The sequence below is a fragment of the Staurois parvus genome, unplaced genomic scaffold, assembly GCF_062004578.1.
Source record: "Staurois parvus isolate SC_StPar_1 unplaced genomic scaffold, SC_StPar_1.0 ptg000634l, whole genome shotgun sequence".
NCBI lineage: Eukaryota > Metazoa > Chordata > Amphibia > Anura > Ranidae > Staurois > Staurois parvus.
The window spans coordinates 5,346,224-5,359,602 of NW_028318430.1; the positions used below are offsets into that span (position 1 = coordinate 5,346,224).

Below are 13,379 nucleotides of genomic sequence, written 5' to 3' on the forward strand. Positions count from 1 at the left end.
TGTGGAGCCTGGTGGTGCCAACACAGCCGCACACTGCTCAAAACTCAGCTGATTAGTGAAACTTTAGTCAGAAAATAAAGTCCTGCTAGATCACTTCAGGCTGGCACCTTTTGCAGGCATAGCTATGTAAACCACTAAAAATAAGTGCCTATACGGTTTAACCACTTGCCTACTGGGCACTTTCACCCCCTTCCTGCCCAGGCCAGTTTTCAGCTTTCAGCGCTGTCGCACTTTGAATGACAATTGAGCAGTCATGCAACACTGTACCTAAACAAAATTTTTATAGTTTTTGAGACAGATAGAGCTTTTTTTTTGTGGTAGGTAATTATTACTGGGATTTTTATTTTTTTGCTAAACAAACAACCAAATATTTTGAAAAGAAAGTTTTAGTTTCTGTTATACAATTTTGTAAACAAGTAATTTTTCTTCTTCACTGATGTACGCTGATAAAGCTGCACTGATAGGTGGCACAGATGGGCACTGATAGGCTGCACTGATGGGTACTGAGAGGCATCACTGCAGGATACCGAAAGGTAGCACTGATATGTGGCGCTGATGTGTACTGATAGACTGCACTGATTGGCTGCACGGATGGGCATTGAGAGGCAGCATTGATATGTGGCACACAAAGGCAGCACTGATGGGACTGCACTGATGATCAGTGCCCTGATTATCAGTGTAGATATCCCCTCTGAGGATTACTGCTCATCGGCTCTGCTCTCCTCTCCTCACGTGCTGTCAGCGTGAGCAGCGGACTGCTGATAACCGGCATTTCCTGTTTACATGTGATCAGCTGTGACTGGACACACTGATCACATGGTAAGGAGCCTACGTCATCGGCTCTTTACTGTGATCTGCTGTATACGAGGGACCGTCGCACTCCCATAGGGGATGCACATGCGCAGCTAGAGTGGGAGGACATCATATGACGTCCTCCCAGAAAAAGAGAGCTCCCGTCTGTCTGTCATTTTCCAATATGGCGGGCGGGAGGCAGTTAAAATCCAGCTTTACATTGTCTCACCTTGCTATGCACATACCCAGTTGCTCTCTATTTTTGGCAATCTGCTGACAGACTAAAGATTTACTGCTGCTCCGTGGCTCTGGCCTTGAGGAAAATGGCAGCCTCCAGCAAGAAAAAACAGGCAATTTACAGCATTTGTAGCATAATTAATGTGAAAGGTATGTTCCTTGCTAAAGAACATTATTTTTTATCAATTTGGTATGGGTAAAGTTCCACTTTAAGCAGAAATAGGTCAAAATGTGTATGGCCAATCAGCTACCATTTAACATATTGAGAGCCATCTGCACTCTGTAGGTGGCTACATGTGGATCAATTGAGATAATGGTTTTTCAGTACATGTTAAAAAAAAAAAAAAAAAAGCACAAAAAAGTAATACATATGTTTGATCAAACAACCAATAAAAAAATTTCAGACATCACAAAAAAGCACAATAGTTGTGACATATTTTATTCAGAGGGAAACAGTTTGCATATGTAGTGGCACTATTCAGTTATATACACACACTTTTCATGAAACATAATGACTGTTGCAAGAGTCCACTGAATGCATAATGTGCGAGTTTCAATATACAAAGAGAACTAGTGTTAGGAAAAGGGACATCCCTCTTTTGTCTAATTTACATGTAACGCTATGGAATACTGATTAGTCGCTCCTGAAAACATTTTAATAAGCAGGTTGCAAGGAGAGGGAAATGAAAATGATTAATACTTTCATGTTCTCCACAACCATCAAAAACGTACACAGGAATACAACTCTAAATAAAAAGAAAAAAAAAATCTATTGCACTCACGTGTAAAAGGCCATGTGGCCCCATACGTTTGACACTGCACTATTTTTTGTAATAAACATTTACAACACGTTTAATAAAACACAATAGAAGTGCAGTGTATTTAGGAATAGGCACCTACTCACAATGTAAAAGTTCAGATAAGTCTCTTCATAGTTTCATAAGGTCTACTGCTAAGCTTTGGGCTTTCTGGTTCCCTTGATCCTCAGTGCATTGGGAGAGGCAGTTTTTTTGGCTACACTCCCTTAGTGACCTGTAAGGTAGTCCTGCGTAGAGTCAGAAGCAAAAGAATCTGCATCTTCATTATCAGAGTCATCACTGCTGTCATCTGCGGCTGGTTCGCCAGTTAGTGCAATCCGTGCATAGTCGTCCGTGTCTATGGATTTGCAGAAGTGAATAGCATATTTTAGTTTCTCCTCAAGAACCTGCTTGCAGGAATATCTAGGAAGCTTCAGCAGAAAGAAGCATGTGTATGATTCTGGAAGGAAATGATCTGGAGGATTGTACTTATCTAAAACCTGTCAAAAAAAGGAAACACAATGAAACTGAAAATCAACATTTGTACACTTTTCACTAAGTGAATTCAAAATATTTAATTAATTCACAAATTTTTAACTCCTCCCATTGTACACATCGCACAGTGCTGTGAACTGCATTGCAATAAGTTCACTTTGAAGTGTGCCTGAGGCCATGACATGCACATTAAAGTATTCACATATTCAACAAGCACCATAAAGCAACAGACAAGCAGACAAGCAAAAAAGTGATTTTAAATGTGCCATCACTGACCTCTGTAGCCGTGGGCACTGTGGAACAATTTTTTCTAAACTTTCGCAGCAGAAGTCTTGCAGCACTTCAGCTCACCATGCTCTACCCTTGCAGCAATGACTACACAGCATTCCAGCTATTTAATCTCTCATGTAAGCACATAGCATGTGATCTGGGTGGTAGGAGCAGAGGGAGATATAGCCTCCCACAGACTGGTCTTAAACTTGACAGCTTCTTTTATTTACATTGAGGATGAATAACTCTACAGTGCTTGCAGCTACAGAGGTTACTGAAGGCTTGCTTTAAAAAGGTCAATACTCGGTAAGAATATTATTATTAGTATTAGTATTAAACAGGCTTTATATAGCACCAACAGTTTGCTCAGCACTTTAGAATATAAAATATATATAAATAATATATATAAAACTTTATCAGTAGTATGGTATATAATAGTTTATGCTTTAATCACAGATCAGCTTGTTAATAGTCTTCAAAGTAGCCACAGTTCACCCAAAACGGAAAAAATATGTATGTAAATGAATAGAAAACTGGCTAAAAGATCATATTCAAAGAGTAGTGGTTAATGATTCATACTCTGAATGGTCTGGGGTCATCAGTGGTGTACCTCAAGGTTCAGTGTTGGGACCCTTACTTTTTAATATATTTATAAACAATATAGGGTCTGGGATTAAAAATACCATTTCAGTCTTTGCAGATGACACCAAGCTGTGCAGTGGAATAACGTCCTTACAGGATGTCTTCAACTTACAAGCCAACCTCAATGCGCTGTGTAATTGGACAACTATGTGGCAAATGAGGTTTAATGTTGATAAATGTAAGGTTATGCACTTGGCTAAGAATATGCATGCATCATACATACTAGAGGGGATACAACTGGGGGAATCAATGGTGGAGAAGGATCTGGGGGTTCTGGTAGATTACAAGCTTAAGAATGTCATGCAATGCCAAGCTGAGGTTTCTAAATCCTCTCTTGTATTAAGAGGTATAGACTCCAGAGGAGATTAAGGGGGATATGATTAACATGTATAAATACATCAGTGGTTCATATAGTGAACTCGGTTTAGAATTATTCACCCTAAGATCATCACAGAGAACAAGGGGGCACTCTTTACGTCTGAAAGAAAAGAGATTTAATCTCCAAACACGGAAAGGTTTCTTCACAGTGAGAGCTGTGGAAATGTGGAATAGACTCCCTCAAGAGTTGGTTCTGGCCAGCTCAGTGGATTGCTTTAAAAAAGGCCTGGATTCTTTCCTAGATACACAGAATATAACTGGATACTAACATTTATAGGTAAAGTTGATCCAGGGAATATCCCATTGCTTCTCGGGGGATCAGGAAGGAATTTGTTTTCCCTGCAGGAGCAAATTGGATCGTGCTTTGCTGGGGTTTTTGCCTTCCTCTGGATCAACTGTGGGTATAGGATTATAACTTTTTTTTTTTAATGGTTGACCTGGATGGACCTTTGTCTTTTTCCAGCCAGACTAACTATATAACTATGTAATTTCTTTTTACATGGACCTAATGGTAAGAAATAGATAAGAATGGCCAAAGAACATTAACATGATGTAAAAACAAATCCAGCATTACCTGAATGACAAAGTCTCGACCTCTAAAGTCAGCTATTGTCCTTGGAAGCCTTGTCCTACCCCAAACAAAGCGAAGAAACAGGGAGCGCTCTGTATTGGAAAAGGACTCCATTACCTCCCAAAACCACTGAATAAGAGAGGCAGTGGGCTCAATCCCCTTGTATGTGGCTACTGATTTCAGAAGGTGGAGAGGAATATCTGGACTGCCACACACCTAAAAAAAACAAGGGAAATATTTAATTTTTTTTTTTTTTTTTTTTTAAAAGACCAAAAACAACAGCAACAAGTAGAAATGTTTAGGAGGGGGCTTGCACAGTACCGAACTGTCAAGCACAAGATTTCATATTACACAAGATTACTTGCCCACAAAAGTGCAGGCTACAAATGCATTTTGCAGCCTGACAACCATCTTGCTTTCAATGAGTTCCCAATTGATAATTTCAGCATATAATGGTAATTTGATTAGAAGATGGTTGTAGATATTTGGTGACCTACACATATTACAATACAATAATATGAACATACTATGTAAGCACATTCTCACATTCACATTCTGCTTATACAGTCTGACAGCTGTCTGTTACGGCCCTATCCACTGGTACAGTAAGGTTTACCCATCATGTTGGTTAAGCCACCTACTGTAGCCAAAACCCCAGTCACTGAAAGGGGGTAAACCTTTATAAAAACAGGCATGGCTTTCACAGCATTGACAGGGCCTAATTTAACCTACCAATTCACCAATATGTCCACTTACCAATCTCAGAGATTTTAATATAAATGATCTGTAGCCTTGTTCATTTAAAAAGGTTATAAACAACTTGGTTATTCCAAATATCCCCTTAATCTATATCAGAATACCAGATCCTTATTCTATCCTTCTATATGTGGATAATAAAGTTGCTAGAAGTTTAGTCAGCTGCCATCAATATCAATGCTGAATGACACAAAGCTGAAGACTAGAAAACACTTTTTTGAGCATACAACACCAATCTAATACTGTACCTCTGATGTGTATCCCATGACCTGCTGGTTGGTGTACTAATCCTGCCTTCAGTGATACCACATACATGCCATGACTGTGATCTTCCAGCACTGTAGTGATAAGAGGCTCCAAAGGATCAGGCCCCACAACCCCCCCCCCCCCCCCCCCCTTAATTCTGTCCCCTAGATCATTCACAAAACTGCTAGTATTACTCTTAGACCACAGTGCATTCTGCAAATGGAGAAAAGGATAGATGAATGAGAGGACCCCTCTTTTTTTATTTTATTTTACACATTCTATGATAATACTGTGAATGCCAAAGAGGATATGAAAAGGGAGAGAGAGTTTCATAATTCTTCACAGTCACAGCCTCTCATCCCCACAGTGCTGAAAGATCACGACTGTGGGGAGTATCTGGTTTCACTGAAGGAATGACTATTACACTAAGCAGTAGCAAGCAGAAAATGGGATACATTATTAAAGTGGTGATGTATGTCCAAAAAATATTACTAGACTGAAATATGTCATTACTTTTTATTTGTTTTAATGCTAAACAAACAGAAGTACACTAGCTATGGCTTGGGATAAGCAAGCAAAGTGCTGTTTTCAAATTACTAACTTAATAAGTACCACAACCATGCCATAACAATGGGAAGAAACATGCATACCATAGTTTCAAGTTCATAACCCGTAAAGAGAGAAAGAAGGGGCACAGGAACAACACGTGCCATCCCTTCACGGACTGCTGCAACCTGTTCATCAAACTCATGCAACCTGAAATAGGAAAATGTGCAACATTATGTTTTGAAAAATTTATTTTAAAGCAAAATATAGATGTATTGTAAACAGTAGCTTTTGTATTTTCAATAAATGAAATATCTAACCAATGACATATGCGGAGCAAACTAGGTAAGGTTAAATATACTTGCTTTAACAGGGGTTATCGAAGTGACAAAGCAGGTTAGTTAAAAAGTGCACCAACCCATAGCAACCAACTAGAATTTAGTTTATTGTAGTCAGATGCATTCTGAATGCGGAAACCAACATAATCCATTTTGTATATTTCTTTATTAAATAATACAAAAGTGTTGATTCAGTATGGTCCACATTATGCTGTACAGATGCACAAATTACTATGATTTTTTTGGTTGTTTTTATGAACACTCTAATGAAAATGCCTTGAAGCAATACACAAAGCAGCAATCATTCTAAGCTTCTACTGTGATTATGTACTTTTGTCTCCATCCAGTGACAGTGCTATTAAAATGCATCTGGTCTCAAATGCTACCCAGGACCAATGCATAGCCTCTTTCATCCCAATGTCACTTGCCAACATCGGTTTGTGTAGCAGTCTGATAAAAAGAAAGATGGTAAAAGATGCAGACAGAGTTGGCAGGAAATGAAGAGAAACCCTCTGCAAATTTTAAGACTACTACAAGGAAAGGATTAACCAAGTTTGCCATTAAAACATTTAATAAAAAAGGCTCATCTGAAAAGCCTTTGATTTACACTAGGCCAGGGCACCACTGCTCTTTAAAGTCAATATGCCTAATACGGAAAACTGCCCACTGAGAGGCTGTTGGCACTCTGACACGAGTCTTTAAAAAAACCCAGAAAAACATTATTTAACCACCCAGCATCATAAACAAAGAACCCCAATGAACCCCAAACATTAAAAGATTTCAATTTATAAAAACAGAGATAGTCCTGTTAAAAAAATTTTAATTCCTTTGTTCTGCATTCACTTCAATAAACCTTTCAGATTGTCAACCCTAAAATTCTTGCATGTAATAAAATAACATTCAAAGTAAATTCTCCTCTCTTATGGGTCATACACATACACTGGCAGGGTGTTGTGTCTGCTGGTAAACCTGCAACCTGTTACCTTCCTAATTAAATCACAAGATGCTTTTTATGTTGTTGGTTCTGTTTAGTTTAAAAGGTAATTATTAAACCTTCCAAAATATTACACTTGGAAATGTTTGTACTCACTGTAAAATCCTTTTCTTTGGGTATAGTGAAGGACGTAGGATGTCTCCCAGCCCAGGATAACCCCTCCTACGACCAGCATGCATTAATTTTGTAGCACACATAGCCGAGAGCTAAGAACAAATGGTGAGACCTCAATGGACCCCATGAAAATTAATTTTATGATCAGTACAAAAACATTTTGAGAGCTGCTAAAAGCAGTCCAACTAACTAAGGAGGCAACAGGCCCAAGAAAAAAATTAAAAAACAACAGAGAATTGGGGACTGCCTGCAGCTCAAGGAGCCCCCTAAAGGACCTTGCATCCAAAGCGGGCTTCAAATGAGGCAGAAAAATCCACCTGATAGAACTCAAAGAATGTTTGAATAGAAGACCAGGTGGTAGCCTTGCAATCTAGGAAACAGTTGCTTAATGCCCGAAAATCCCCAAGAAGTGCTCACAGATTTAGTAGTGTGCGCCTGGCCAGTGACGGGTGTAACCGGATCCTTGCGACCATAAGCTTGAATGATGGCCTATCTGAGCCATCTAAAGATTAGGGAACAAGAAACCAGGGTACTCTTTTGGGGTCCATCTGGGATGACAAAAAGGGAATTAGTCTTTCTGAACGAAGCAATGGCTTTATCCAGACAATGGAGGAAAGTTTAATTTTGACAGAATAATGTTCTGATTGAGGTGAAAGACAGAAACTACCTTAAGAATGAGGCTACCATCTGCCCCAGGATTCTCATGAAGAAGCAGTGATCCGTGTGGCTTCTGGAATGAGAAGTTTGAACATGAGGCCACAGAATCTACAGTTTCTCCTGGGTAATGAAGACCTTGGCTTCAGAAATGTTCAGGACCAGTCAGTGTTCACCAAAACCTCTAATGCAATTAGAGATACATTTTGTCTGACAAAGCTCTCACGGACTGTTCCCAACACAGGATGTCTGGCCATACACATAGATTTTTTTTTCTGTTCAGTCTGCAGGCTGAATAGAAAAAAAATCTAACAGATTTTTCTATGCCTGCTACACAGTGCGGATGGACGACTGTTCCGCTGTGCCAACTGTATTTTGACAGCCGGAACTGCCAGTTGTTAAAATACCTAAACAGTTCCTGGATCTGGCATGGCAAACCACAGAGCGAATTTCATAACCGGGCCAGAAACAAACTCACTTTGTGTATGGCCAGCATTAGTGTCCTACAATGGAGATGCTATGAGAACACAGGAGAGTTCAGGAACAATCTGCTCCTTAGGATTCTAAAGCTGGGTATACATGTACACTTTCTATCATTCTGCCAGCAGGTTAAGTGGGGGAAAAAAAAAAAATGCCAAAAACTGACAGATCCCCACATGAACACAAACGATGAGTGATGCAGGGATGTCTCCCATTGTGCTACTGTATTCGGACAGTGGGACTGGGACTAGTCCAGCAGGACTGTTCGAAAGAAGCAGGTTGTTAGACCGGCTTTTGTTGAACAGATAGTGGTACACACGTACCAAAAAGATGGCAGGTTCCTGCTGAAACAGCAGACTTTTTCTACGTGTTTACTGGGCTGTACATTGAAAAAGATGGGTTCTCTTGCTACCAATAGCATCTTTAATAATGTCATCGACAGCTGGTCTGAAGGAACATCCATTAAAGGCCATGGAGATGACATATTTCCTGCACAAAGGTTCCGCAGTCATGTACTTTAGCCAAGGTGTCTCAGGTATATTCACATACATGAGAAACATGCAAGAACTGAGATTGGAGGCTTCCAGCAAACCATCATCACAGCTAAACTGTAATACTTTCCATGCGCAACTGCAGCAGAGGGTAGGTTCTTGGTTTTTTTTAAGGGATTTAGAGAAGTCAGACATGGTGTGACAAAGTAAACTCACAGCTAGGACCAGATATAGAGCAGGACCCGCCAGGCAAGACAGGGTTTTCCAAAAACTTGTCAGTTGTGTCCTAAAGACAGATGCATCCCCCACCAGCATAGTAAGCACCTTGTTTAGGTGAGATATGGCCAGATCCACAGTGAAAACTAACCATTTCGAACCAAATTCTTAACAAGCATTTGGGGGAGCAAAAAAATTATTTAGATGCTTCCAGTCTACACAGAAAAAAGTTAGAAAAGCAGGTGAAAAGGGAACGTCTTTTGCAGGCTTAGAAGTTTTAAATGACCCAAGTCACTGTAGGTGGCCAGCAGATCGAAGAGTTCCACGTGGCTCTTTGTAAGCAAGAGCAGCAGTAGGCATATTCTTCCTTGATGCAATATGATGGAAAAGAGATCGCAAAGGATGTGCAAGATACTCCACTGAGTGGAGTACGTCGCTGCTCAGTCCCACAGAGTCAACCTTTTTGGAAGTAAAAACCCATGAGAATGGGGAATCAAGGCCTCAGTAACAGATTAACATGAGGTAACTCCTAATGTTCAGCTTGATCAGCCTAAATACTGAGTGAGATTTCAAAGACAAGGAAAGCACTGATGCAATGCAGGCACCTCTGGTCCTGGAACAACGAATGTTTATCAAACTGAGTCTGGGAAGTTCCCCACAGTGACTTCTATGCTATCCCTGCAACATCCAGTTCATCAGGGATGTGGTTCAACACTCCAAAATCCAGGTTGTGGGTGGCCAACCCAAACAGTTGCTGATTAGGAAGGGAACCATCAGCAGTATAGAAAAGTCTTGATTGAATTTAAAATCTAAAGAAAAAAAGGGCTGGCCAAATAATAGGATAGTCTTTACAGTAGAAGAGATGAAGAGAGGCTTTTCATCCTTCAAGGACACTAGCATAAAACTGATGTTTGTGTCCAATCCTCTCATAGGCAGCAATATACCCCAAAGATTTAGGACTCTGTGTCCCTCAATGGACGAGAATTTTATTTTATTTATTTATTTTTAAAGGCAAGCGTTCATTCAGCCATATCAATCAGAACCGGACATGTTAAAATATCAATTTTATTTCAGAAACTTCAAATCACAACTTTACAACTTAATGATATGTTAAAATGATTCATTTCAGAGATAATAGGTGGGAATTAAATTAAATCACTTTTTTTATTAATGATGGAAAGGGTGATGAGTGAACACCTTTCTGCTTAGAAAGACAATGATGTGCTTCACAATAGTCCCATTTGTTCCCAAGCCCTTTTACACAGAACTATGGCTTCCATGTGTTGCTTCCATGAGAACTGTAAAAATGAAAACATTTGCATGCAAAATAGATAAATGGCTCTGTAATTGCAGTTCAGTAGATCACTGGAGCATGAAATAATTATGAATTAGGACTTTTCACTATATATTGTCCTAAAATATAAAATAAAACCAACAAAAATTTCTGAAGGAACGAATATGTGAATGCTGTCTTTTAAAAAGGCATTGCTGCTCCTGGAAAAGAGTGCAGATAAAAGTCACATTTCATTAAGCTGAAGAATCTGTGAGTACAATAGTTTTGGACAGCCACAAATGCTCATTATCATCTTCTATGAAACTCCTGCATATTCTGTTCTTTGCAAGTGCACCATAGACTGCATTCTTACTTGGGATGAAGGAGCCTTTTTTGTTTGGTTACCTGAATGTGTATTCCTATATGACTGTTGCTGAACATTTCTGGAAGAATGCATGCTGATGAACTGGTTATTATAATTAGGACTCTCTTAACCTCTGCTCTTTGGTGTTCACACTATACACTAGAACTCTTCATACTGGCCGAATGTTATGGACAGTGTACAGTTTAAAGTTGTAAGATACCTACCTGTAGCTGATTGCAAGTCTCACATATTCTGCTCGATTCTCAAGTGTAATGTGAGTGTGCTTGGAGCTTAGCTGGATATCTTGACCACTTGCACTTGGCACTGTAAAGGGGAGAATCATAGCTTCGAACTCCTCGGAGGTGGCCTCATTGTCCCTTATGTACATCAGTCCAGGGATAAAATCCTTATCCACCTTAAAACATGGGAACATCATTTACAAAAACATGTACAAATTCAGGGATTAAACAAAGTGGACTAGTATTGCTGTTCACCTTTAATAGTATTCAGATATTGTGAACTGTATCAAACAGAAGTTCATTCTGATTCTCTTTACAGTATTCATGTAAAAGACTATAATCCAGTTAAATCATGAACTGGTCTTTTTTAGTTCTCTACTTCGCATTTGAATGCCTAAATATCCTTTGCGTACCACACATCCGAAGGGCTAATGACAGGATCCTATCAGCCAAATATTCCCCATGAGTAGCTAAAAAGATGGCCAGTTAGCTCATTGAGAATGATGGGGACTAAACTATAAGTCCATCCTCAAACTTGTTGCTTACCATCAACCTCTACTGCAGCTTTTATATGACAACATGGAAGTGTTGGACAAGCTGGAACATTTCCCAGCTATGTCACTGATAGGGAAGGAGGGATGGAAGCCCACTCTAATTCCAGCCAAAATTTATTTTTATTGGATAGAGTTTTACCACAGAAAATAATAACATCCAATTAATTTTGTGCAGGTCTTACTTCATAGAGTAATATCTGATTGGTTGCTGTTGGAAGGCAACATTGTTCTTCGGACATTTATGGATTTTTACTGTCTAGCTATCAAAGGGCCATCTGGCCTGCATCATGGAGCACCAAGTGAATCAGTTGACAGAGCAGGGTGTTTGTAACAAGGGGTCACAAATGGGAATTCACCTCCCGAAAGATGTTCTCGCATAGGCCCCCACCCAATGTGACATGTGGGGGTAGAGAAGCATCAGCCCTGACCTCCTGGTGATGTGAAAAATCAAAAAGATCGATTTCCTAACTTCTAACAACATCAAAGGAGGCCAGATGTGGGCTGTGATGCTGACCTAGGTCAAGACAATTCATGCCAATATAGCAGTGCCCCCTGGTGGGGACAACATACTTCTTGGAGGATTCAAGGTACCACATTACTTCCTGGTGATTGGCAATGACAGCCCCTTATAATTTATGGATGGCAACTCATTGAACAGAGGACTATATAGGCCAGGCCATGCGCATTGAATGGGTATTGCTTGAGAGTGGTATACCTGTAAGGATCAGCCATGGCCTCCTTCTCTTTCTCCTTGAGCCCAACTAGAATACGAGACACTGAGGATGGAGTTGCTTAACGCATCATCTCTGCTCTTTTATTTCCATATGCTATACAATATTCGTTTAGATTTCTCTGTTCGTGTTTTTATTACTTTATAAATAAATACGACTTTGCTTCTTTGAGAACTGTGTTTATTATTACAGCTAATATTGTAATATATTACTACCATCAATATTCTTAGAGCTTGGATGTATTAGCTAATTATAGGGACCAACAAGATAGTACATATTTCTAATATAAGTAGGGGAAAATCCAAAAACCAACCACCCCTATTTATTTCAGTTTCCATAAACTATTGCCCTTAAGAATTGGCACCTTTTACTGAATAAAGAAGTTTGTGGTTCAGTTGTTGGATCAGGTCATATATTGCCACCCTTGCACCTATTAACATTCAACAGCAATATTTTACTGCATAAATAAGAGACCATCTTCTAATATGCATGTATAGAATGATCTAGTAGTAGTTAGTCACAATCAACTGGACTTGTTCTATAATGTTGAAGAGGTTTTCTAACTTACTGAGCCACTTCTTCAGATCCTAGGGTGTCAGAAAGATACCCCAGCATTTATGGTTACATCACAGGACATCTTAATCCAACCATCATGGAACTTGTAAATGTCAGCTGTCCAAAAGATGAGAGATGTGAAAGTTGTGGTGCCATCCTGTCCTAGTTGTTTGACCCAATTGTCAGAAAGCCTATATAGAAACGAACACTTATGCAAGCTTCCGGCTACCATATCGACCCCCTCATCCGGCTCTTGGATAGGCTTCAAAAGATCTTCTACATTAGAGTATAAATCCAGTTGAATGTGACTATCTTCTATTAGATATATCATGACCTGGATAAATGAGAACCCTCACAGACATGTATAGAATTACCTCACTGAGGTCTGCAATTGTCAGATTCATGCCTGCTAGCTGCTTCCACACTGGTTCGGCCAGATTAAGACTTAGCGGACTCCCTGTTCGAATTGCAATTCCTAGAAGCACTCCTAGAATGTAAAAGGACACATAATTTAATGGTGGATGAGCCACTCAAGTTTAACCAGCTCAGTTTTTCCATGACAAAACATTGTAAGCATTTTGCAATCTGAAGCTGGTAGTGTGCAAAGTCTGATAATCACAAATGTTTTCTCAAACACAAACTAAGA

The 13,379-nt window shown here is 39.6% G+C and overlaps 1 protein-coding gene across 11 annotated transcripts in view; it reads right to left on the bottom strand.

Annotated features, from left to right (window-relative positions):
* Nucleotides 1-1,447: 1,447 nt before the first annotated feature.
* The window catches only part of HERC2 (HECT and RLD domain containing E3 ubiquitin protein ligase 2), a 233,271-nt gene continuing 221,339 nt past the window's right edge, over nt 1,448-13,379 (bottom strand). For all 11 annotated transcript variants that reach the window (XM_089693500.1, XM_089693499.1, XM_089693498.1 and 8 more), the window contains 5 exons: nt 13,108-13,220; nt 10,879-11,069; nt 5,835-5,940; nt 4,186-4,398; nt 1,448-2,326 (listed from right to left, as the gene is read on the bottom strand). In XM_089693500.1, coding sequence (XP_089549626.1) covers nt 2,054-2,326; nt 4,186-4,398; nt 5,835-5,940; nt 10,879-11,069; nt 13,108-13,220 — 896 coding nt within the window. In that variant the 3' untranslated portion in view covers nt 1,448-2,053. The remainder of the gene's footprint in view (nt 2,327-4,185; nt 4,399-5,834; nt 5,941-10,878; nt 11,070-13,107; nt 13,221-13,379) is intronic.